Source organism: Acyrthosiphon pisum, chromosome A2 (genome assembly GCF_005508785.2).
Source record: "Acyrthosiphon pisum isolate AL4f chromosome A2, pea_aphid_22Mar2018_4r6ur, whole genome shotgun sequence".
NCBI classification, from domain to species: domain Eukaryota; kingdom Metazoa; phylum Arthropoda; class Insecta; order Hemiptera; family Aphididae; genus Acyrthosiphon; species Acyrthosiphon pisum.
Window position 1 is genome coordinate 96,661,592 of NC_042495.1, and position 27,954 is coordinate 96,689,545.

General features: G+C 28.9%; 3 protein-coding genes across 3 annotated transcripts; all 3 read left to right on the forward strand.

Moving 5' to 3' along the window:
• The first annotated feature begins 7,081 nt into the window (after positions 1-7,081).
• On the forward strand, positions 7,082-13,534 carry LOC100160909 (uncharacterized). The gene is made up of 4 exons (NM_001161993.2): positions 7,082-7,221; positions 9,001-9,180; positions 12,892-12,965; positions 13,147-13,534. Exons 1-4 carry the CDS (start codon positions 7,158-7,160, stop codon positions 13,291-13,293), a joined length of 465 nt encoding a protein of 154 aa, NP_001155465.1. The 5' UTR covers positions 7,082-7,157; the 3' UTR covers positions 13,294-13,534.
• Positions 13,535-15,979: 2,445 nt separating this feature from the next.
• LOC100168424 (uncharacterized) lies at positions 15,980-23,959 on the forward strand. The gene is made up of 4 exons (NM_001162818.2): positions 15,980-16,159; positions 21,369-21,560; positions 21,699-21,772; positions 23,575-23,959. Exons 1-4 carry the CDS (start codon positions 16,087-16,089, stop codon positions 23,704-23,706), a joined length of 471 nt encoding a protein of 156 aa, NP_001156290.1. The 5' UTR covers positions 15,980-16,086; the 3' UTR covers positions 23,707-23,959.
• LOC100571577 (testicular haploid expressed gene protein-like) lies at positions 23,887-26,974 on the forward strand. The gene is made up of 7 exons (XM_008183918.3): positions 23,887-24,053; positions 24,145-24,297; positions 24,352-24,545; positions 24,633-24,747; positions 24,819-24,926; positions 24,999-25,137; positions 26,387-26,974. Exons 1-7 carry the CDS (start codon positions 23,991-23,993, stop codon positions 26,542-26,544), a joined length of 930 nt encoding a protein of 309 aa, XP_008182140.1. The 5' UTR covers positions 23,887-23,990; the 3' UTR covers positions 26,545-26,974.
• Positions 26,975-27,954: the final 980 nt, after the last annotated feature.

Sequence of the window (27,954 nt, forward strand, 5' to 3'; positions counted from 1 at the left end):
TATATTTATCCGGTGGGAGGGGTCCTCTTGACAATTTTTTTTAGCCTGTATGACGTTCTTATTCTATAGCCTATAGGTAATATTATATTTATGACAATATTATTTGTGGTTGTTTATTTCATCACACTTAGCTTATTAAAAAATTGGTTTATGATGACACCGTCACGTGGTATACGCTACTATAATATGTTATACATTTTACATTTATTTTGTTGACATAACTTTCTGATCTATAGATGTAGGTACCAAATGAAAAATACCAATTTCCATATAATTTGAAAAAATAAAAATAAAAATACGTTTCAGCATAATATAGGTAAGTACCTACCCATAACATGTAAGTGGTTAAAATAATTGAATTGTCTGTCTCGTTCAAAGAGATAACACTATTTTGAAATAATCGTAATTCGTTTATTAGAAACAGAAACCAAATTTCAAAGGAAATCAATTTCGTTACAATATACACCGCAGAGGCTGGTGAAAAAAAATTGTTTTTCCGAGAAGTGTATTTCCAAACCTGTATACATATTATATCATATCCACTCCGCCCGTGGTTATAACCACACTGACGATTGTCAGTGAAAATTCAAAATCCTATCCAATATATATATATATATGGTGCTGCAGACGTCTTCTAATCCGATCAATAATATTATTGTGTACATGCTACTGCAGGCAATCGACCTTCTGTGGAAATATACCTATGGGTATTCTAAACCAGAGAGGTATAAGAAGCTCGCCAGCCGCACAAAAAAAATCATATACGATAAAAATATTATATTTGACTGTTGTGGAGTCTGTTGACATTTTACATCCGATAATCTGTTCACTATATATATTGCCGATATTAAACGCGATCAGGCGTTATGTGCAGTTTTCGTCCTATACGCACAGATAATGCAGAAATAACACACAACAAATAAAATGTTTAAAAAGATTTTAACTCGGGTAACTCGCTCCGCTGTATAGTATAATTGTCGTAGGTTTCGAGTGTACCCGATCGTCGTCGTCGTCGTCGTTGAGCGACGCGTATTATAATTAAGTCAACGCCAGCAATGGGTGTGTCAAAGTCGAATTTAATGATAAACCATCGCAGGCTAGAATATAATATTATCGAGACGTAGGTGTATACGAAAATGGAAAAACGATTCAAATCGAAGGAAACTAGTTGCGCTACCTGCAGTCTGAGCCGCACCGAAGACATTGTAGGTATACCTATACTATAAGTAATATCTTAGAATAGATTAAATTAAAATCTATAAATTTAATCTATTCTGTGCAGGTAATATATTATTAATATATAATAATGTTATACGTTTTATGTAATTTAAATTCATCTTTTTTATATCCTGTTTCTGTTATTTGATTTATAACTTATTAAGTTGTAATATTTTACCTTATATGTAAAAAATAAACAAAATTACAAAATACAATCCGCTGAAAGTTATTTTCCTCGCCGGAACATTGTTGGATAGGTAGCATTGCCAGTTTTGTAATTGGCCGCTTCATAATGCTGCCCCTTGTTTTGATAGTAGCTACTCGGACCAGTCCATCAGCTCCTTGATGTAGCTGAATGATCCTACCTAAGTGCCAGTCCAGGGGTGATTGGTGGTCTTCCTTTAGTATAACCAAATCTCCTAATTTAAAATTAGCCATGGACCTTGACCATTTGGGTCGTTGTTGAAGAGAGTTAACATAGTCATGGCGCCAGTGGAGCCAAAATTACTGAAACATTCTTTGAACCAAGTCCCATCTTCGTCTTGGACAATTTACTGTCGGTTCATTGGGCAGGGTTGGCTCCGGGAAAGTCGTTAACGGACGTCCAATTAGAAAGTGTCCTGGTGTCAATGCCTCCAAGCTGTCAGAATCATCGGAAACAGCCATTACGGCCCTTGAATTCAGCACCGCTTCAATTTGCACTAGTACTGTGTGTAGCTCCTCAAAATTAAGTATACTGTCTCCAATGCATCGGCGTAGATGGTATTTTGTTGATTTAACTCCGGCTTCCCCTAGGCTTCCAAAATGGGGGCATGAGGAGGAATAAATCGCCAGTCTATCCCTTCTTGGTGTGAGTATTCTAATATCCCTTTCCTTATGAGATCTGCTAATACTTTTGTATTGCTAATATATAGTTCTCAACAGTCACATTGCGTATTTGAGTTTGTTCTAATAAATAAATAAACTAATAGCTATTAGTGTTTTATTAGTTCGGTACCTTTATTGAATCAAAACAATAATTGTTTGCAAAAACATCGCACACGTGGCTTATAAATCAATATCGACGTGTAATATAGTCCGCAAAGTATGTATAAATATATGTGTTCACTGTTCACGGTAAACCAACTTTATTTACTACACTTAAAAGTTTAAAACATAACCTGGTTTCCGCTATAAGCCGTGTCGTGTCGTGTTACCGACATTTTGTTGCCAACGTATTAAATACATTCGAAACACGACACGACTATACAACACGGCGAAGTGAAAACACTTTACCCGGATTTAGGCTAAATGTATTAAAAATATCATCGTGTATATAGAAAACGATGATATTATTAATAATAGCGGAAAGTTTCAAGTATCTTCTACGGTTAATATTTTTTCATCGAAATATAACTAAGATAGTTTGAGGAAAATCCTGTGATAACGAAAATCGCCGATGATATAAATAAAGTATATAAATATAAATAAAGTAAAATCAAAAGAAAGTCAGCATAACTAACTCGTAAAAAAATATTGTATTATACCATTGTCTTCAACAACAATCAATTATTATTAATCCAATTAAAAAAAATACTGATGAATGATTAATATACCGCTACTACACTAATATTGAAGTATAAGGATAAGTTACACCTCGTAAATACTTCAATCTCCCTATATTATCGTAATCTTATCGCCAGCAATGTCTTGAATATTTTTAGCTGCGTCACTTTTTTTTTTATTATTACCTATAGGTTCAATAACATTCGCTATATGTACATTATTAAATATAGGTACCTACTGATTTACCGTGGTTGAATTTAAACTCTATTCTTTTTTTGATAACTTAATAAACGTCCATGTTATAGATTTGCATGGCACGAATCAATAAATCAAAGAAATACAAAAATCTAACACCTAATTGATTAAAACCTCTGTGCCACTCCTCAGCAAGTAAAATATTATCCTTTCATCGTGAATCAATTTTATATATTATAGGAAATATAAGATTTATCTTTTTTATTTCCGATCTATACGTATCTCCAAAACGATTGCTATGCGAGTGGTTTAGAAATGCATTCATTATATTGACTGCCAATATGAACTGCCAATGTAACTGTTTAAAATTGTATCAACAACAAAAGACAATATGTAGATTAGTAACCGACTTAGTAATGATAGTAAGGTATGTCGTCCATTATAGTGTGTCATATCACAAGTTCCTGCAGCGATGGCGAAATATATTTTGAAAATAATCATATTTAGAAAAATATGCTTGTATCAATAGGTAATTGAATGTCATGTATTATACCTTTCTAAATTACAACGAAACACAAAATCGATTTTGTCGAAAACCGGGGTTGCTTAAACATTTCCGTTTTCCCGTTGGTTTTTCCTTACCTATGTATCTGGATGAAATTTTCTAACAGAAACCACCCTCAAATGGCCTCAATGCTGCAAATATTAGATTGATTGTAGCATAAATTTACTGCTACAAGACGCGACGACAGACACAAAATAATTAAATAAAAAACACATAATTATAATATTATTAAATCAATGCATTCCTCGTTCAACTCAGAATCTAAAAACATGAAAGTGAAACAAATTAAATTTTTTTGTTATTACCATTATATTATTATACATTACATAATTTTCTGTTATTATGAGAAACGTGTCAACAAACAACAAAATAAATCGATTTTTAAATCATTATTACAATTATTAGTTAAGATATTTAAAATTTAGGTACAGAATTATGTAATGATGTATGATATTATTAGTTCAAAAAACAAAGATATTATTATGTGATTTTTACAGGTACCTATACAATTTTATGCACGGTTTCGTGTTTTTAAAATATTTAGCTATTAATATTATTACTACATAAATAATTTTCCAATTTCCTTAATCGTACTGCAATAGACGTTCTTGTCGTCCTTCATTAGTTATTGTCAATATCTATTTTCGAATTGTTTTCCTTGTCCATCATTTTTCACGTAAGTTTACTTTTTTACATACAACCATTAATTTTTGATTCTTTGATTTTCACACATTCAAGATATCCAGCCATATCTATATAACTCCGAGGTTAGGATTTTATAAAACTATAGAAATATGCGCAAAAACATGCACCAACTTACGAGAATTTAATAAAGTTTGAGTGTCTGCAAAAATGGTTCATCATCTCGTGAACTTAAAAAAGATTCATTAAACTAGGAACTTGATATAAAGATAAAAACTATTCGAATAGATCAGAAATAAAAAGACCACTGAAAAACACGATACATAAAATATAATTTTAATTGATTACAGAACACGTAAGTAAATCACTATAGTAGTAGTAGACATAATATTAAGTTGTTGTCGATATAAATTAAAATTATATTTTTCTACGAACGAAAAATAAAATATAAAATCACGATTTCATAAAATATAACATAATTTTATGTATTGATAAAAAAAATTTTTAGTTGGCAATAAATTACAATATTTTAAGTTTAAATTGTATTACAAATTACAATCCATGAATGTGTTGTACTATAATTTGTTTAGCCTTTGATAAGTATATATAAATGCTAATCTATTATCTCGTATTAACTTATAGATACATTATAAAACAATTGTATGATTATATTATTAATTCTACATAAGTATTATAGTGTATAAATTAGATTAAGTTGAGGTACACTTAAACAGTTTATAAATCATGACGAACACTTAATACTTTTGTGAATGGCAAATTTTAAAATTTTTAAAAGGTATATTAAAGAACAAGCTACAAAATGTGTACAAAATGTGTATCTATATCAGGGTTGGCAAAAACCCGGCCTTTATAGAAAAATCCCAAAAGACCTGGTGGGTTTTATTGTAAAAGTGATAATTGGTGGTTTATCTGGTTTTTTTCTGAAAAAATCAATCCAAGAAAATTGGAAGTTTTTTTCTTTGTATGTATTAGCTGCATGACTTTTTGATTTTTCCCTTATCGCCTTATCTCTATACCGGCCCCGCCAAAAACCATCTAAATAATATATTAGATATTGACATTCAGACCTATTCCCAATTGTTAATTGTTATTGACATAAGTGGCATTATTAAGTTTTGTTGTTAGTTGTTAAATTTTATTTGGATTATTCATTAAGTATTTACAAGGAAGTTACCTACCTTTAATTGATTAAAATATATATATTTAAGCAATGATAATACCTTATATTAAAAATAATAGATTTCTACTCACCATTGGTGTGTAATTTTTTTCATTTTATACTTTTACTATTGTACCTACCAAAATAAAAAAAATAATAATGACATTTTTTTTTCTAATCAAAGTTTAATAGGAAAATAAAATAATACTTATTAAGTAAATTTTTCTAAATATTAACACAAGTTGAAAAAAAAAATTTGAGTGAATTTCTATTTCAACCAGAAAAGTAGCCTGGGTTTTTTCAAAATATCAAGTGTGTTTAAAAGTGGGTTAAAACAAACCGGGTTTTTTTTGGGCTAGAGTTTTTCGTTCCAACCCTGATCTATATAGGTAGTCTTTTAAGAAGTTTTTAGGTGAATTTGAAATGGTTTATGAACTAAATTGAATAAAATATCATAAACCAGCTCTATAGTTAATATTGTATATTATATAACAAGATTGACTGTATTTTACAGTTCAGTTTAGAATTTACGAATTTTCTAATCAACATAAATATATAAATTAAAACAATGAATTACGTCATAATATAAAAATATGATTGTCCTTCGAACTTATATAGAAGTACACCGAATATAGACAGGTACTCTATAATATTATTTTATAAATTGACGAGAAATATTATACATGAATATATTTGTATATACGTAATTTTGAACTTTGATAAGTGAACATAAGTTAAAATGACAATACTATTAATAAGTTTTTGATTGGATTCATTATTGAATTTAAATAAAGAATTACTTATATCGTCAACAATATTTTATCTTCAGTTAATATACAATTGCAATGCTACGTAGTAATTATATGACTATAAATGTCAAACAATTAAAGTATAACTGTCATTAGTCAACAATGTAGGTATAATCACATAATTATACATTACAATATTATCTTTTATTTTATTTTATTGGTATACATTTTTTTAACAAGTATTACAAAGAGTTTTAATTCAAATCAAAAACTGCAGATTTCAATAAAAAATATAAAAAATATAAATACAATATTAAGCGTCGGATATCAAAGTTGTACTTACTGAATATTATACAATTCAGTCTTCATTTGTTTAGCACGATATAGAGTATTTTGTTGTTTTTAAAAATAACAATAAAATCTTTTGTTCGTGTGATATAAAAATCGCAATAACGCCAGTAACAGAGCGCATAGATTAGATCTATATACAATTCTGCGGTAATAATATTTTATTTACGAGTTGGGTGTTTTACGATTTCTGTATAATATATATTTTGTCAAAACGGTCGACCTCCGCGTGTTCACTGAATTAGTACGACTCAAAGCGGTATTTTTTGAAATACAATAATAATATTTTAATATCACTTTTGGTTTTTTCGTTTACTGGAATATATTGTGATGAACAATTTTTTTCATAGAAAAAACCCCGTCTTAATTCTTATTAATATGAGACGATGTGTCCGTCGAGCAAAACCGGCACATGATAGACGGACGGCGGATTATAATAATGACGTTATACGTATGTAAATATAGTGTAATATAGGTAATTAATAATAAATTGCGATGATGTGTAATCGGTCGAAAATCGTCCGCTATACCGTATGTACCGTGTGTGTGTGTGTGTTATTTATCACTCGGCTGGAGGTTATACAATATAATGTTATAGGCCACAATCGTTTAAATACACCTATTGCCTCGGCATATGCTGTTATTCATCTGCACACTTCGGTCAAGTCGAGTTCAACTTTACTGCATCCCAAGGCGATCCACACTGCACCACAATATGGCTTTTAACGTCCTCTTCGCTACCGCGGTCCTATGTCTGACAGCACTGTCCCTTTCCGTCTGTAAGTACAGCTGATAATATTTTTATTATCATCATTATTATTATTAATTTTCATTACGGTTATTTTTTATTTTTATTTTTTTATATTATATTTATAATATAATTTTTTTTATATTCACGTCATTACGATATCTTATAACACTTAAGACGTTTACTAATAATAATACGTCGACGGCGGTCTTGTGTGTAAAAAACAGCTCGTCTACAGTTAATTTATACTTACGCATTTTTACGCGAAATGATATATCGACATTATTAGTCGATTTGTACTCAACTCGTTTACGATTATTATTAGCGTTTCGACGAGGCATTAGCTGAAGTCTATAATATACAGGAACCGATTTGTTATAATACAATTTTGAATCGAGTAAGATTTTTTTTTATTACTCAATATACGTTTTAAGACAGTTAAAATAATATATGTTTAACCATTATTTTTATCATCGTAAATTATTAATGTTATAGAAATTAATATAGTGGTATTTGGGATTTATTTTAACAATCATCGATTTTTATTTGTTTTAAAAGGAAAATATAATCAACGATTTTTTTTGAAACATCATTGATATTAGCATATTTTAATTTTGTTTTTTTAATATTTTATTAGGAAACTACTTACTTACTTATTTTAGTTTTAAATAAAACTATAATATTTTATTAAATATAAATATGGATTGAAATAAAAATGAATTTTTCGTAATATTATAATTTATTTTACGTGTTTTAAATACAATATTTTTCGTCTGTTAAAATTAATTTTTTTTTTATAAATTAGTCAACTGGTTCAAAAATATGACATTATTTAAAAACGTATTTTAATAATTTTTTTAATAAATTACGAAAAAATCAATTAATAATTATCACGATATGAAATAAATAAATATATTAATAAATAATAATATTATAATAATAAGTTGAATTGAAACATGTTTAATATTTTTATAACTATACCTACCTGAACATACTCGCTATGAATTGTATGTAAAACGTAATAACTCATTTATTTCCAGTTATAAATAGTAATAATTTAACAAAAATATCCTACACTATGTATAGCGTGCATGCGATCAGTTTTTTTTAATTTAAATTTTAAAAATAGTGTTGATTTATATTTTGTAGTGGAAGTTCGTTTTTAGGTTTTAATGATAAATAAGTTCAAAAACCAACTCTGAATAGTGCTCGCGGGTTACTAATTAAAGAATATTACCGGGGTTAAATTAAAACCACTCGTTAAAAAATATTCACAAGGTGTAGTTTTTCTTTTCAATTTTTCGCCGTTTTCTCGAAAACCACTCGAATAATAGTGCGGTGATGCATGAAACTTTTAGAGGTTTTTTTTTTTTACTACCGACAAACCGTGAAGAAGCGCTCACATCATTGTAAAATCAATAAGTCCTTTGTTCCGGTCTGAGTCTATAATAGGATTTAATAATTCTACAAAGCAAATTTGAACAAAGCGCGCGAATAGTGATACCGCAGTATTGGTTATTTTTCTTATTCATTCGCGCAATGCTCAGGGAACGAGTACAGACAAAATTATTCATAATATGTTATCAATACTATTGTATAAATGTGTAGGTATTTCATGCCAGTGCAGGTAGAATATTTCGTGTGCACTCTGTTAATATTCTTATGAAAAAAAACGCAAACATGTTTTATTATAATAAGTATTAGTGGTGTTGTATATGCATTTTTTTATATCACATCGTATCAAATCGATTATATGATACGTACGACGTATAACGATAATAGTATTTATAAGTTATTAATTATTTTGCAGCGGGAGAAATTATACCAATTGACGAGCCTTGTCTGGGATGCCTTTGCGAAGCCAACGGCGAGTGTTCGCCCCATATGAAGTGCTCCGGAGAGGTGTGCGGTATGTTCGGTATAACGTATGCGTATTGGGCTGATTCGGGAAGACCGGTTATAGCAGGAAGTAAACCAACCGACTCGGACGGTAAGACTTCATCATATTAATGGGACTCCTACGCATCTATATGCGATGACGAGTGATCTATTATTATGTACAAGCCACCGGAGATTACATTGTTTTACAAAACGATTGTTGGAGGACGTATATTCTCAAAAGTATTTTTTAAATGAATTTAAAAAAAATTTCATTATGATGAATTCTGTAGAATAATAGTTGTAGTAAATGTTGAATATTGTATTATAGGTGATGATCGTACAGTGGTTATACACACGACGTCAACAAATAGGCTTTTTTTTCAAATCGACACGGCAACTCTCGTTGTATATTTTATTTGCATAGGTATCTGTACAATTTATTATACGACGGATTAGAGATAATATTGTGCGCCTACTCGCAATATTATAAAATCACAATTGTTCGTGGACCTCCTATAAAATATGGTGCATAATCAGGTCAGAGTGTAAACACTAGGGACACTGCTACTAAACAGAATTCTACAGTGTCTCGCGGATTACTTTGGGTAGGTATACCTACTACGATATGTAACGAACAATGACAATATGCATATTATATTTTCATCATATCGCGATATTACTATTTGAGACAATTAAATTAATCTCAATAATTAAATATAAACACTAAAATAATTATTTTAATTAAATAAGTAACTACAATATATTATTATAGTATGATATGCATATTTGTTCAAAACGAATCATTTGTAAATTTAAGAAGGTTAACAGCCATCTTAGATGCTTAGCTATTAAATATAAATACCTACTAAATCAATCATTGTAGATACATATGTGTATGACGAAAACGTTGATAAAAAATACCTACGAAACCACCAAGCCAATAATTATTGATAGTATAACATCTATGCTATAATATATACTATATAGATTCTATATTTGGTATAATAACCCATCCCGCACGACAAACAAATACAGTGCTCTGTCATACTTTTTAAATGCATTGGTACCTAATAATTTGTTCAGAATAAATATTGGAATCCTTGAAAAAGTACTTTTAGATTCTATTTATAATATATATATATTGTTCCTGCTTGTCTATGTCTGCAGTCTTGGAGCGAGGGGGGGGGGACTTAACGTGCTTACAGTTAATACATATTAAATACCTTGGTACAGTAAAAATAATATTGAAACAATAGGGACTATATAATTAAAACAGTATTGTACTTAAAAATTCACTACTGTGAACTGTGTGATAAACTTTCATAAATAAAATACGATAAATAAATAATTGTTATTATATCAATGCATAATGGAAAATCGACAATTAGAAAAAAAATAAATCACTAAAAGGATTCCATACCGTGATTTTCTGTTTTTGTCTAACACACGCGTGACAGGATTTTAGATGGATTCTTTGCAAAACATAAAAATTAATCTAATGAAGCAATAAGAATTCTAAAAAAAATTTTAATTTGTCATCAAGTCTTCTTGCAATTGACTTTCCCACAATTTTGATTTTTTGATTTTAGCTTATCCAAAAATTGAAATAAAAAAATGTTTAAATACTCTTTTTTAATTTGACGTTTTCTTGAATCTGGGGGATAATATAAAAAATGTAGGGAAGTCGTTTTCAAGTAGACTTGACGACGAATTAAAATCTGTTTTCAGAATTCTTATCGCTTCATTAGATAAATTGGTTTGTTTGGCAAAAAACACGTCTAAAATACTATGTTGCGCTTGTGTTAGACAAAGACCAAAAATCACCGGGTAGAATCCCCTTAATACCAATATCGGTTAATTAATTGTACCTAATAATTTGTACAGAATAAATATTGGAATCTTTGAAATAGTACTTTTAGAATAATATAATATAATATATTGTTCTTGCTTGTTTATGCCTGCAGTCTTGGAGTGGCGGGGACTTAACGTTCATACAATTAATACACATTAAATACCTAGGTACGGTAAAAATAATATTTCAACAATAGGGACGATAATTAAGACAGTATTGTACTTAAAACATTCACTATTGAACTGTGTGATAAACTTTCATAAATAAATAATTGTTATTGTATCAATGCATAATGGAAAATCGACAATTAGAAAAATAATAAATCATTACTAGGAATATGAATATCGGTTAATTAATTATATTTAAATACCCGACGGTCAACGCAGTATCATTGTAAAAATGTTGTATGTAGGTACACACAGACGAACAAAACTATTCAATGAATCAGCATTCAGCATCATATCAATTAATAATAATCTAAAATCTAAACACGAAATTAAAAACTATCGTTTTTTTAGTAATCATCTTGTTATTTTCATTAAAAGTACAAACTGGCATGTAAACAAAATAATCATAGAATATAATATTGTTCTATATTAAATTAATTACGTTTTGGTAACGTATAAGTAATAAGTTTATAATAGTATTATGCGTTTTTTTACCCTAAATAGTTGATATTTCTAAGTGTAAATTAAATATTTGTGCTTATTAGTAAACTTAAAATTAGTGGACTAGATGCCCACTACAAACGTTGCTTATAATAGTCTATATGGAGTAGGTGTCAACCCTGATATATTGTTTACGTAATACACATTCTTAATAATATTTAACTTAAATAAATATAAATTATAATAATCAAATAAGCATTATATTTATAATGCAATGAATAATAATTATGGCAAACAATATTATAAAAATTAATTGATTAGAAAAATATTTTTTGTCCCCGATTTGAAACTATGTTTCTGGTTAGTAAAAAAGTAATACAGTTTGAAGTTAATGCGAAAATAAAAAGTAAGCGATTACATTTAATTTAATACATGCCTACTCGAAACTGGTGGACTGCAGTTACATTATTACTTATCGTGAACCAAGTTTATGATTATTATATTTATATTTTATATATCATTACAATTATGTATATCCGTGTATAGTGTTATGTTTTAATATTATTCGATAAAGCGATTAATATTTGTTTACATGTCTTTCTATACAGTCATTATACCTTTATGTAAATCATTATACACAAATTGCATTTTCAAGTGTTAAAAAAACTCTGAGAATAGTTTGAATAAAAAAAAAAAAAATGGTGTCATCGCTAGTATAACTCACGAATATAATATGATATTCCAGTAATGGCTTTCATTGTATTTTAAAATGTTTTAAGCATTTCGCCATTTTTCGTGTACGGTAAAAGAGTAAAAACATAGTTTCAGAGTTGACATTTACACTAAATACCGTACATGAAAAGAATAGTCGCAACACGTGAAGATCTACTCAATAACATTTTCGAAAATTCAAAATAGTATGATTCGGCAGTTTGTCGTTTTTTTTGCATAGTGTAGGCACACAGACACTGTATTGTACTCCAAAAACGACCTATTAAACGAACAAAAGCCAATTCTGCAAGTGTCACGCACAGGATATTATTATTATTATTATTACATGTCCGACGTGGTTGAATAATATTTTGGTTAACTACTAAAGTTTTGTTTGATAAATCGACTTTCCTATATTATATTAATTTACATCCCCAGTGATGTGGATCGTTTTCACCGCAGCATATGTAATATCGCATTAGTCGTATTATTAAATAACTTCGATTGATATAGGTACCTCATATACGTTCCTTTGGTCGAAAAATAATTACATAATATTATATTGTTATAGGTGGGTACTTCTGTTGTAGGCCGTGCGATATAAAACCGCTCGTCGTTTAATAATAATATTACTGTCTTGTGTTTTCAGCGTACCCGAAATGTGCCAACGACCCTAAATGCGCCAAAGAGTCAGTAATAGGTTACATGAATAGATACGCACAGGTAAACCGTTAGATTGACAAAAAAAAAAGTAGTCGTTGTATTATGTGCCGTTGGTGTAATCGGATTTTCCGTTTACGGCGGCGTCGATCGACTGTACTATTTTTTACGCATTTATGCATATTATTATTTTATGTAATATTATTTGTTTTTTAAATCTCATTTACATTGTCAACCACTGCAGGACTGCAACCACGACAGGGTCGTCGATTGCTCTGATTACGCGGCCATCCACAAGCTGGGAGGTTTCGGATGCAAAGGACACCTACCCCAGGATTACAAAATGCGATTTAAGACTTGCCAACTCAGTCTTAAAGAACTATCGGGATAAACCAGGGCGCCACGATGCTATTATGACTGCTGCCCGACAATCCATGGTCCAGACCTTGTCATATTATGCTCAACGACGAGAACCTGAACTGCTGCAGTGATGGGACGAAACCCCGCCTATACCTTACTTAAAACACTATCTACAATTTTCTTGTAAAACGTACCTATTTATCTATATCGCTATTATAATAATAGTAGAATTGTATGTTTTTAAAAATAATAAAAACCTAATTTAATAATTATTTGGGTTTCTGTGTTTAAAAAATGTATTGATACGTATATTATAACATTATTTATTAATACTGCACAGACGAATAACGGCTGTTATTAATTCCTTAGGATACATTGACACAACTTGTCGGACAACTGTATGGTAATATTATCTTAATTCTTAAGTCACGCTTAGGACTCAAAACAGCAACTTAATCTACAAAAAAAAAAAATAATCTTGCACGGTCGCAACAGGTTTTTTTTTAATCCAAACAAATCTAATGTGAGTATCCAGGTAGAGGAGGAGCGCCGTGTTATTATTATTTTCTATAATAACAAACTATATATTATGATTTTTTCACAATATTTTATTTTGTATTTTAATAACTTTATATTATTATTATTCGGTGCTGGGAATATTTGTCAGACTTAAACATTTATAATGTCCATTATTGTACAATTTTGAATTTTATTTTGTTTGTTTATTAACCTCACCGGTGAAACAAAAAAATGTGAGCACCTCTGTACCTGTATAATATAATATTATAATATGTGTATAACACAATGACAGCAGCGCTAAATGCTTGGATAAATCCTTGATGGCGTTTGTTTTCGATAACAGCCAATCAGCAGAGTGTTTTTGTGTGAGCACTTTATCTTTTTGTTCTACTGTAATTCCTTTAGCCCTTGCATCATTATCAAATATACAGGTCAACACGACCTACAAAATATAGCTGATAATAGTCTATTTGCGACCGGTAAAATATATAGGGTCATCCTGCAGATGATGATTTCGTTGTTCTAGTATACAACATCGAATCTTTAATTATTTTAAGACCAGGTAATTTCATACTGAAGGACAAGACGAATAACGATACATATTATGATTTATGACGTAAGGTTATAAAAAATCTCCAAAATCGTGGTTTGAATAACCATTCGATGTTTGAAAAACGCTAATCGTGTAACATTTAACGGTTATGGTTTTTTTTTATATTTATATTTTTGATCTGTAGCTCGAGTTATTGAGACTTCCTATTATTAATAGACCATATACATTAAGATCACACGTACAATAAATCAATGTTCACTCGTAATTTTTTTTTTTTAATGATTCATTATATTTCTATATGTGAGCAACTGGACGTTTTTAAGAATCCTATAAACTCTACTGTACATAGTAAACCGCACGAGGTCAGCTCGGAATCGTTTTTCGTATGTGATTATTTATCATTGCGTTCACATTTACAATGACACAGTATATATATATATATATAGTACCAATATAAACAACACTACGTTTCGCCAAGTCGAGAGAAAGATATAAAGGACTAAAGGATACCATATACTACCCTATCATACCCTGTCTTTGTATCCTTTTCAGCTTTTATTTCGTTTCATTATCTATCGCGAGCATAATATTTTGTTTATACGTTTTAGTAGGTATATTGTCAGTACAACTTACTAGCATGATACAAAAGACTATATCTATTGCAAACATTTTCTGTCGACGGATGCAACCACGGTCACTGCAACACAAAATGTTTGATTTTTCGAATACTGTTATTTTCATTCGATATTCTTTTAAGGGATGTTTTTACCCCGAGTACCACGTCTATTTCCTCGGACATTTTAACGTGCAACAATACAGACACAATATATTCGTTTTGACGAATGTATATTATTACTACATAAATAATATATAATACAAAGATCATTCAATATTTAATCAAAATATTCAGTCCACGATAATATTATTATTTATACCGGATTTATCAACTGGTGGTCGTGTTTGTCAGTCAATTGTGTTAATTTTTTCTTCCTAATTTTGTAAATGGTTGCGTCTGTTATACGCGTTTGAGATGGCCCTTAACGTCTGATGAATAATCATAAATGAGACTAATTAATTTTCGAAACGCATAGTATTGCGAACATTTTCTTCAGTATTATTTCTAAATGAATAATTATTGAAACGTCTGACATAACAATATAACAATTTAAGTAAAATGCGCCACCATACTATTTAAGCCTGTTGTGTTTGGGTTATTTCAGTGAATAATAATTAATACCACATTTTTCAGCGTGTAATCGAATTATGTTTTATTGGGATTTATTTTAGGAACCAGAAACCTAATACCGTTAAAGGCGCATACGACTAAGTGGATTTAGTAAAAAAAACATGCCAATAACAAATCATACACACGATAAAATATGTGTTACAGAAAACCATGAAATTTACATATTTAAGATTATATTATATTACATATATTCTTATTGCCCACTGTAAGAACGTGATAATTATGCAACAGTATAATAATAATATTATGTATAAGGAGACGGACAATGAGTCAAATATAACGTATAATATTATTTGCGCGCGGGTTTTTATGTTTAAAAAAACAAACCACAGGTGGCCCTAGAAATATGGTTCGAGTATTGTACAGGTGGGGACATTTTGAGAACACCTAGGCCAGGCCACTTTAGTATCAACTTGCGAGTAATAGCCACTGCTATAGCTATCTTCTACCCCGTGTGATCTATACGACACTCATTGTGCAAAAATCCGTCGAAGCAGTTGGATGTCATGGGCGTGCTACTTCAGTTCCTGTTGACGACGGTGTTCGTCGCGTTGGTTTTCTCTCAAAATGATTTGCAAGGTAATGGTGATGTTTTGTTTTTCATAAAAGTTAATTTTCAACCATTTCACTTTAACTTTAAAAACTGTTCATATACCGAAATATCACAAGATTAATATGTTAACACACATTTTTAATAAAAAACGAAATGTTCCTTTTAAATTTGTTTTCTCATAAACGTAGACACTTACGACTCACCAGTTACACGTATTATTATATACCTACCTATTACATGAACAATTATTGTTATAATTTAATTTAAGTGATACTTAATTTTCTATACACGTAATTAATTTTATATTTTAATTTTAAAACCAAAACGTTTAGTTTATATTTTAGTCTTGCGTGATTCGTTTTTACGATAATTATTCAAACTTTAAAAACGTAATATTAAGAAACCATATAATATTATTATTGTGTTGAACAAAATATTATCCAAAAAAATTAAACAAGTTATGAAATATTAGTTAAAAATGTTAGATTCAAGGATATGTGTATCCGGCATATTATGTCCTGTTGTTATACCATATAATATAATTATTTGTTATTGGGTACAGGTAGGTACAATTAATACGATGGAAAACGGCAACACATAATTCTGGGAAATCGAAATATTTACTAAGACACGAATATCGAAATATCCATCTGAAAACTCGTAACACGAAAATAATAATGAATAATATTCACTGTTGATCAGAATTAGCAAAATTTTTTATGCATTAGTTTCCAGTTTCGCCCACACACATATTTTATACCATTCAGTTCTGACCCGTGTTATAATATTATTAATAGCACGAAAATAAATGGAATTTGTTTAATTTTCAAAAATTTACATAATTGTATTAAATTTATATTTTCTTATTTGATTAAATGTATATCTTGAATTTCAAACACGTACCTATTATTTCGATTCAGTACTATTATCATTGATATAATATTTGGATTACGCCTCGTCGTATCTATATTGTATTTATTTCTCATTTACTCAAAACATTATACATGTACAGACTGTACTGCTATGTGTTGTTGTATTATAATAATTTTGATCCACAGTCATAAAATAAATTGCATAACTTTGGAGTACCACTGAAAATATTTAGTTGTGACGAAGTCATTAATAGTCACAAAAGTTGTGCTATAGTATTATAATACTATAATAATACAAATTTGATATAAATTATATACTCCAGTCTATAATTTTCAAAGTATAGTCATTATTTTAATTGAGTTAAGTTGACATTATTCAATTTAAAAAATGGAAATCATTTTTTTTCTCCAATTTAAATGTTAAGCATGTTGAATCCTAATAGACGGCTAATAAATAATATTTACAACTACCTACATAAGTCATAAGACATAACACCATAGTAACATATTATAATGATATGAACTAACGGTATATGACAATTATTAATTTTCGCCATTATTTAAAAAAAAATGTTTATAATACTTATAATATAAAGAATTTTAAAATTATTTCCACATAGGAGATATTAATGGTACGGAACTTTATTTTAATTATACGTTTGATAAAGTAGGTAGGTATAGTTAGGTAAGAACCGTATATTTTAATCCTTTGAACATTATTAGAAATTATTCAAAAACTTTATCGGTGACCGATTTTGTAACGGTATGGTTATAAACTCAACTTCTGTTTTATGTCAACTATTCGCACCTAATTGAATATATTATTATTCCATTAAATACGACTATATAATATATGCGGGCTTTAATGGTCACGTCGTTATATAGATACCTACGTACGCCTATACGATACAACAACTGTGTAATACCTTCGATAATACTGGCACCAGCATTCGATTAATTTAATAACATGTCGTGGGACGATTTTGTTTGGAAAACAATACACCCGAATTCGGGTCTCCACATTTTGCTTATAAAAAAAAAAAGAGCACTGAAATTCCATACATCCGCAGACAATAATTGACAGTATATTTTATAGCATAGGTACGTCCTTCCCAACTAATAATAATAACCAATATACCATGCTGGTACAATAACGGGTACCTACTTTCAACCTGAACGATATCGAATCCGACATTTGCACTCGTGAACCAAATGAAGAAATTGGGTGACGGTGAGCAACAGGTATTGTCTTAATCCACAAATTTGTGTGCCCAGGACCTACGACACGTCATGTTCACGCTGAATTTTGTATTCGATCTCTGTGCCAATTACTTAGAGCCGTATAACAAGCATATTATTATAATGTCACCACTATACCATGTTGGTACAATACCTACTTTTAACCGAAATGATATCGAATCTGACGTTGACGCGCGTGAACCGAATGAAGAAAATGGGAGACAGTGAGCAACAGGTACTGTCTTAATCCGCAAATTTGTGTGCCCAGGACATACGACACGACATGTTCGTGCTAAATTTTGTATTCTGTGCCAATTACTTAGAGCCGTATAACAAGCATATTATTAATATAATGTAATACAGTTGGCAATAATAATATATAGTTTGTCGACTTCGTCCGTTTGCGCAGTAGTTGTATCCTGTTCTAGCGCGGTGGGTATTTCCGTCCAGTTAAAAGAGCGTAGGTAGGTTTTGGCCACTCAATACCTTTTTGAGTTCAGTTATAACGATTCGATGGCCTCGATTTCTTGGGTAGGTCTACCACACGGCGGCGGAACAACGGTGTCCAGATAATTTATTTCAAATAGTTGTTGCTGTTGTAGTCGTTGTTGTTGCGCGTCTATGGTACTTTTTATCAAATTGAATTAACATTATCAATGCATAAATCACATATCTCCAATGTTAACGGTTGTTATGCAGAGCATGCCAAAGCCACGCGACTTCGATAAGCAGCCGGCCAGGTAATGCAAAGATTACATTTCGATAACGCAATAACCCAATTAAAACGATGCTAATAAGAGATACGTATAATGTTATAAAATATTATGTTTAATTGTTTTTTCAATTTTTGTTGGTTTCTTATTACAAATTCTTAAGACATTAATAATAATATCTTGTGGTAGGCTCGTTTTTATTTGAAATTAAGATAACAATAAATAACATTGATAAAAACATAAAAAATAACTTCTTCCACTTAGAATCAAAAACTCATTAGGCTTTACAAAATTTAAAATATTATAAAACTTTACGAAACAAAATTAAAAATAGACATCATAAATAATGCAATTACAGTAACAGTGTAATATATATTTGAAAAATAAATTATGCATCAAATGTTTTTAATATGTACCTACCTACATAACTATAGCCAGGCATAAAAAAAAAACTTTATAGGTATAATTTTTAACAATAACTCAAGACAATCCACTAATGTATAAATGGTTTTAAAACTTAAACCATTAAAAAAAACACATAAAATTTGTCATAGCCGCATAGGTACATGATATTATCATGATTCAAATTAACTTCCGCCGTACCACTATAAAAAAATGTGTGGTAAAAACAAAACAAAAAAGTTTTGCACTAATACTGCAGCTTATAAATATAAAGTACAATTAAAACTATTATAAGAATTTATATTGAAATTTAATTCTATTATTATATAAGGTTTTTAATTTTATTATATCGAGAACACAATACGTTATGTTTTAAAAATCTACATTGACGGGAAATATTAGTAACAATAATAACTACAAATCCCTATCCTGCACTTTACCACTATAGAAATATAATCTAAGTTACCATCCCTTGAAACTTTTAAAGGATGTAAATAAAATCTCGAACGAGTAATTTATTTGCTAAATATCAGTAAACTGTAATAAAATACACGAATTATTCTTAGTTTACAAAAATCAATTAATACATACTTAGGTCTTTTATTAATACAGTTGTTGTTCGATAATCAATTTTCTTTATTTTAAAATAGCATGCTTGTTAACATTTGTTTAGGATTTTTTTTTAACACAACTATTAAGTATGTTAATTTCATTGAATTACATTATCAGATTGTAATATTATGTTATTAGTTGATATCATGCAAAGAACTGATTGCCTTTTACAAATGAATAGTATTAAATTCGTTAAAACCATTTAAAGCTGTTAATATAATTACTTAAGCACCGGTTAAACGATAGATTTATAGTAAGTGATAAACAAGTAATGTCGGATGGGTGACTGGGACAGGTGTGTAGCTTTTAAATTTTAAACCGACGATAAATCAAATAATAAAAAATTTGCTACGTGTGCTTGCTTACAATTTTCTTGAAAAAAAAAATATAGAAAAAAAAGATATTAGAAAATATTACCTCTTTAAACTTTAATCTTTATAGAGTACTCACCTGTGTTTAATTACATGATTATAGAGGTATAACTATCCATTAGAGCTTTTATAATTAAAAAAAAACTAAAATCATGCATTGTTATTGTAAATTTGATCTGAATCTGAACTATATCCAAATACAAACAAACTAATGATGATTGATGAATAATATAATGTAAATCATGGATTTATTTATGAATTATAAAAATATAAAAAGTAAGTTAATATTGTTTGATAATCTGAATTCTGAATATATTATTTCTTTTTATACAAATATGATTTTATATACGTTTCAAAGTGTTATTTTCACTTAAATTCTTATTATTTTTTTTTCTTTATACTCAATGCATTTATAATTTTTATTTGATATTATTATTTTATATTGAAGTTATAAGAGAGGTTTTTTTTTTTTTGTGTCAATAATAGATTAACTTCAACGCACTTCAGAAATTCAATGCAAGCCGTTTCCGGGCTCAAATTTATAGTATACCATTAAGTTAACGACATCATACAACCCTCTCCCTTTTTATTTGTATTTTATTGATTGGTCCCGACTTACTCAAAAGGTAGCAGTTTCTTTTACTTCATATGAAAATATCTGAGTAGCATTCACAGTATATATTATTATTACATATAAAAAAGTCCCGAAAAAAAAATAAGACCAATATTATAGGTTCTCGGTTCTAATACATTTTAAATGTTGAATTATTATTATGTTATTGAAACGTGATAAAATACAATTTTAACTGTATAATATAAATAGAGTTTAATGAATAATTTAATTTTGAATAATAACAACTACTCACAGACGTCAATCCTTACAACTTCTTTAAGTATAGGACGTATAGGTGATATTCTATAAGTACGTAATGATACGCCACCATAATCATTAACTAACCTAATGTGGTTATGTGTGTACACGTGCGTATATTAATGGAAAAATATAATATAATATTTTCCTTGCAGAAGAATTTCCACCGGGATGGACGGAAAAATGCATTGGATGCATGTGCGAAGCGTCTTCTGGGTGCAATCAAACACTCGAATGCATGGAACAAAACGAAGTTAAATATTGCGGTGTGTTCTTGTTGAGCGACGTTTATTGGCAAGACGCTGGTACGCCCGTGCTTCAAGGAGATGACCCTAACCGAATCGGAGGTACAACTGCGTCGAATACTCTCGACGTGTTAAAAAATAATATTTTTGTTATATGCACTTGTACATAATATATCATATATTGACAAACACTTTAGGTATGTAATAATAATTGTCATGTCATTACACTTTTCGTTTCAGCGTTCGAGAGGTGCGTCAGAGACCCGTATTGCGCGGCGAGAGCTGTAAATCAGTACATACAGAGATACGCAAAGGTATTGGATTTTACGAGACGAGAATGATATTATAATAATTGTTTCAGTTTTTAAAAGTGACATTTTTTAATAAATTTTTTTCCACCTGGTCAAGTTACAAAGCTATACCTGCGCTTTTAACACGCATGTGATATTCGACAAACTTATAGACTCGTACACGCAGTCTAATGCATTTATTATAATGTTTTTAGAACCGTTCTACCTAAATATTAGCGTTTTTATCATAGGTACTTCACCCTTCTCATACTATTTACTGCTATTGTTTAAATACAATATTTAGCAGATAAGTTTTGTTTGAATTTCCAATTATTTAAATAAAAATTGTCAATATATAAGTACCCTAATCATATAAGTAATGGAATGATATATGTGCTGATGCGTAACATTCTATTAGTATTTTCTGTATTATGTATAAAAGTCGTATAACATAATATTATTAAATTTAACAGATATTATTTCAATGTATGTTGTTCCTCGATTTATTTGCAATTCGCACAATATACACATCCCATACTGGATTCTTGCGTAGATATTGCAGACTAATATTTATATCAGGCAATATTTTATAAAAGCTTCGTTTTTATAATTGTTTTGCGCTCCTCGATAGAAATGCATTGTATACGTAGGTACGACTTATGTCGCTATAGATCCACTACAATGTTGTAGTTTAAAATACAATTCTACTAAAAAATATACTTTTCGTATTACAGATGAAATAATTTAAAATCGTGTTCAGTTTGCTGCTCAGTTTGAAGTATAATATATATATTTGCACAAACATGGAATGTGCAAACCGAGACACTTCTAAAATAATATCCATATATAATATTGTCACGTACTCATTCCGATAGTGGTTGTACTCATGATTTCGAAAATTTTTTAAATAACCAATAATCACACTTTTATATAAACTGATTATATTTTATTGTTACATCTCACGAAGTAACTACTTCCATAAAACATTATCAAACGAAACGTTGTAGAAAATATAACTTTTTCATGCGTTTCTTTGCTTATTATTTTAATTGTATTAATTTCATATGATAAAGCATATCATTTATAAATTCTCGTTAACCAAAACAATTTATGAATTTTAATTTAACTTGATGATGTGTGCGTTTTATCGAAAAAATTATCTATATACTTAAGTGTCTGGTGCAGTCTTATCTCATAACCACACTATCGTTTTTCGTATTATAAATTTCTTTTAAAATGTATTAACTATTTTAACTCTTGTAAAACTTAATAAAAATAACTGTTAACGATATCTACATTATAAATACGTACATATTCTCGATGTATAGGTAAAAGTAAATTAAAAATTGGTACATAAACAATAATTAATACACTTCAAACAAATTAGGTAGATTTTGTTCTTTGCATTTTGTCAAATAAAATAAAACTTAATTGTATTCAATTAAATTTAAATCATTGTATTTAACACATCATGTCTGTCAAATATCAAGTCCCTGTCACTTATTCATTCTCTATTAATTTATTTCGAGGGCTTACATCTTTCATTTAAACGACACATACCTAAACTCCCATTTTTTCTTCATAATTTTTAATTTGGCTTTTTGATTTAAATGTCCTGTTTTGATTGTTATATCTTATAAAAGTCAAAATAATATATTATATTTATTAATGCAACACAGATATAATACATATTATATGTTTAATTGATATAAATAAGTATAGTTATTAAAAAACGCTATAATAATAATTATGTTCTGTTCACCTATTATATATATTAACGACTAATAACCCTTCAATTATAATATGTACCTACTTAATATTTTCAGGATTGCAATAAGGATCGCGTACTATCATGTGATGATTATGTTCGATTGCATTATTTCGGAGAGGCCAATTGTGAAAGACCAATCTCATCACTTCCATACTATAGAGTTTTTAGAAATTGTATTTCATCTTAATTTAAATTTTATTATAACGCTGTTTTATTTTATATAGAATATTATTATATAAAAATGTATAGAAATAAGAATACAATATTTATTATATTATAATATTATACTATAATCAATTATTGATACATGTAATTTATTAAAATGAATGTCTTTTTATTTTAATATTTTGTTTAATGATCGCCTAGAAACAATTTTACAAATATCAATAAAAACGAATGTGATGTATTTAACTAATAAATACAATTAATTATATATTTAATTCTATCATTTAAATTGTATGTAAAAGGAAAATGTCTTACCACTCTGACGAGAATGAGTTTCTCAGAGCCCTAGGGGTACCTTCGGATGGCCTGGTAAATAGCGTATATATATTGACATGACATTATTTTGAGTATAATTTTAATTAAAAATATATTATAATATTTTTTGAATTTTTACCTATAGCAAAAAGAATTTTCAAATCCAGTCGTATGTAAAAAAAAGAAGACAACAACGTCATACGACCGTTACATGAAAATGTATCGAAGGATTCGCATAGAAATGTTGAGTAGACCTATGTGTCGGAAATTGCGACCATGGCCCAATCCAAAACTCGAGGTCGACTATGATTAATAAATAAAAATGTAAATATCTTTATAATGTCATGTGTAGGGGCCTTTTGAGATTTCTCGTGCAGCTCTTAAAGCTAAACTTACAGATAGATTGGAATATTTAGCAATACCAAAACAAGAAAGCGATAGTTGGAAAAGCTATTACTTGCCAACTGTGTCACGAGGGAACAAAATAAAAACAATTAGTGATCGATTAATCACACTGTCCAATCCAAAACCGTGCATTGACGATATGTAATATACGTTCAAGACAAATAAACAATAGAAACAATTAATTTTAATACGTATATTATATTGTATTTTTTTTATTCATGCTATAAGGGATGAAAACATTGTATCGACACGTTTTAAAAGCAAAAATGAATGGCTCGCTTATATGAAAAAACTCAAAATATTTGGTGCACCCAGACGGACACCGCCAAGCCCCTTGCAGCCAGTAAGATATATGGACTATTGTACTGTTTGATACGTTAGTAAACTATATGTTTTATCTCTTAATTTGAGTAGAAAAGAAAGAAAAAACCATTAGAAACAATGACACGTCTTGAACCATTGTCCCAACCCGTCAATCGTCCCCTGAACATGAATGAAAAGACATATGAAGAATTATACACGGTAATCATCTGTTAAGATACGTCATCTGTTCTGTGACTTTTTTAATTTTATTAAGTTACAAAATGGTTTTAGATTAAAAGTGCAGTTTTGAAATATAACGCCAGTGATAGAACTAAAAATCTGGCTGTTGCTAAGCAATTAAATGAAGAGACTTTGATGGATATAAATTACAATCCACTAGATAAACTTATCAACGCGAAAAAATACATTGGTAACTAATGTCATGATAATATGAAAATCTCTAAAGTTATCCTTATTTATAGAAAATGGTTAAAAGTCAAAACGGTTAACATGGTAGGTAGGTAGTTATTTACCTTTTGATATTTTACTAAGGTCACAAATATAATACAATTTAAGTATTGATTTCGAATACACCGTATACACCATGTTAAAGCATAAACAAACAATAGAACAAAATATATTATATATTACAATGAAATAATATTCTTATTTCATCGTAATATTAAATATACATATTTTATGTGTATACGACAATATATGTAAGAATATAATATTGCCTTTTTTAAATTTAATACATTTTGGTAGAATAAAAATACTAAACAAAAAATATAAATCTAAAAATTATGAAAATAAGTATTTAAAATACTACAGACTAGTAAGTGGTTTTTTTTTTTTATATATAATATATTATTCATTTTAATATTATGTACCTATATCAATTATGTGTATACGAACCCGTATATTATAATCATTGCAAATCAGAAATATTAAACATGTAATAATAACTATAGCTGGTAGCTAATTTATTCAAATTATGTCAGCCTTGAATTAGATCTCATAAAATATATAGTAGCTATTAATAGTTGTTACAGTTCTCAATATTCCTTCCTTTACATTTATTCCAAAGCGTAACGTTTCCTTGAAAAATCTTTTAGTTTCAGACACTGCGCAGAGATACCTACTTTTTATTCCCTCGTGCCATTATAATAATTCCTTAAGCAGTAAATGTTTTTACTCGAAAGATAATGTTAATTGGTTAGGATTAAAATTGTTCAAAAAGTCTGTTCACTCCAAAGTCTTATATTATTACGGAAACAATGATATCACGAAACATAAATGTTACTGGTTTAGTAGTAACTTTTTTTCGTAACTCCGTTTCAGTTGTTTAAAATATTATAATATTATGTGTCTTACGATATGGTTTTCTACACATACTACACATGTGTATATTGTGTAACGTAGCAATTTAAACTGAGCAAGTGTTCTTTCTCGGTCGGCCAACACCGATATTTATATCAAAAATAAAAATAATAAAACATATAGCAGGTATTAAGACTTTTGTTTGGCGTTGGTTTCAAATGTATAGTATTATCATACAACTGAATAGTTATTATTTTAAAGCTCGACAAAATATCTTAAGTACGATTTTTTTTTTTTTAAAACAGACAATAAATTGTATGAAAACATGTTTTATTTTTTTCCATGTATACGCTCTGCAGCTACGGATAGGATCAAAGAACTGTCGACACCAAAAGTCAGGGAAACTCCAAAAACGTTTGATGTTAAAGCGGACGCATTTTCAGTCAATCCCAATGCATTAAAAGCTTGGTGTTCGCCGAGAATAAAACGATTGGCCAAACCGATCATAAGAGATTAAAAACCAAACAACCATACGAATATACAGCCAATGTTTTTTCCTACTATCTAAAATAATAAATTACACACACACACAAGACTTTGTTGGTGTAGTACAATATATTATATTTATATTGTCTTGCAAACGTATTGCAACAATCCGTAAAATAATGTTTTAAAAGTACATACAGGTTGTAACAGAAATAGTTGATAACTGCAGTCAAATAATTATTATATGTACTCGATAACTTTTAAACTTAGCAATTTAAATTTTTTTATAATTTAGAAACATTATGAATTCCTATTAATAATTATATTTAAAAATAAAAATAAATTAATAAAAACAAAAGTGATTACTCAGTTAGTAAATTACAGTACATATATGTTACTTCTCACACCCTGTACACACATGGGTTAAAAATGTAGTTATTGCCTGATTATTGATACCCGATACTCCGCGATATTTTATGTTACTTATATAGAACCTATAACCGATATATGTATATATATTATAAAGAAAATTTTTGCTAAATGCCATGAGCGTTATTAAATAATATCAATATAGGTTATTATTTATTAATTATTAACAATAAATAGTAATAATATACTGATAACTATATTATGTTCCTCTAAAACATTTTTAAAATAGAAAAATTCGAAATAAGTAAAAGAAACCGATAGAGAAAAAGGAAATTTAAATTTAAAAAACTGTGTAAAGGTCCCCCACACTGCAGCGGTGGCGGTGGAGGTGAATTCCTGCAGGACATATTTCACCGGTCACTGCGGCGGTAAAGCCAAGACAATAAAATTTAACGCCACCGCCACCTTTAGAGTAAAACAATATTTTTTTTGGGCCTTTAAAGAAAAATGTCCTAATTACCAAAACCAACACGATTACTTCATAATAACGCTATATTTAGATACCTATCTACTTATCAGTATTTTATCTATTAGGCACAATACTATTCTATGTTAATATTTCTATTAAATAAAATATTATTCACTATTATTCAGTCTCGTAAAGAATACTTTTATTTTGTATTCGGAATACATATTCGAATAAATGAGAACTAAGGTATTCGAATAGTTCTTAAAAAATATATTCAGAATACATATTCGAATACTTTTTTTCACAACTCACTTTTGTCAGTTTTGAATGGTTGGTAATTAACATTTATTAGGTAATTAATAATTATAAATACATCGTAATCAAAAGTTATTTATACATTTTGACCACATATAAAAATAATCATATCATGAGCCAGTAGTATATTTCGTTCAAAGAATAAAATTATAATTTTCATGAAAAAACTATTTTTCTGGATCGGCAAAAAAAGTATTTTTTTAATGAATAAAAAATACAAATAAAAGTATTCAGAATACGTATTTGAATACTTTGAAAAAAATAGAGTTTAAAATAGTATTCGAATAC

What these genes read in the sequence shown, in the direction of transcription:
- LOC100160909 (NM_001161993.2), top strand. Translation starts at nt 7,158, where the DNA reads ATGGCTTTTAACGTCCTCTTCGCTACCGCGGTCCTATGTCTGACAGCA. An exon ending in AGCACTGTCCCTTTCCGTCT is followed by an intron (nt 7,222 to 9,000) that starts GTAAGTACAGCT and finishes ATTATTTTGCAG; the next exon opens with CGGGAGAAATTATACCAATT. An exon ending in TAAACCAACCGACTCGGACG is followed by an intron (nt 9,181 to 12,891) that starts GTAAGACTTCAT and finishes TTGTGTTTTCAG; the next exon opens with CGTACCCGAAATGTGCCAAC.
- LOC100168424 (NM_001162818.2), top strand. Translation starts at nt 16,087, where the DNA reads ATGGGCGTGCTACTTCAGTTCCTGTTGACGACGGTGTTCGTCGCGTTG. An exon ending in CTCTCAAAATGATTTGCAAG is followed by an intron (nt 16,160 to 21,368) that starts GTAATGGTGATG and finishes TTTTCCTTGCAG; the next exon opens with AAGAATTTCCACCGGGATGG. An exon ending in TGACCCTAACCGAATCGGAG is followed by an intron (nt 21,561 to 21,698) that starts GTACAACTGCGT and finishes TTTTCGTTTCAG; the next exon opens with CGTTCGAGAGGTGCGTCAGA.
- LOC100571577 (XM_008183918.3), top strand. Translation starts at nt 23,991, where the DNA reads ATGTCTTACCACTCTGACGAGAATGAGTTTCTCAGAGCCCTAGGGGTA. An exon ending in GGCCCAATCCAAAACTCGAG is followed by an intron (nt 24,298 to 24,351) that starts GTCGACTATGAT and finishes TGTCATGTGTAG; the next exon opens with GGGCCTTTTGAGATTTCTCG. An exon ending in CGCCAAGCCCCTTGCAGCCA is followed by an intron (nt 24,748 to 24,818) that starts GTAAGATATATG and finishes TAATTTGAGTAG; the next exon opens with AAAAGAAAGAAAAAACCATT.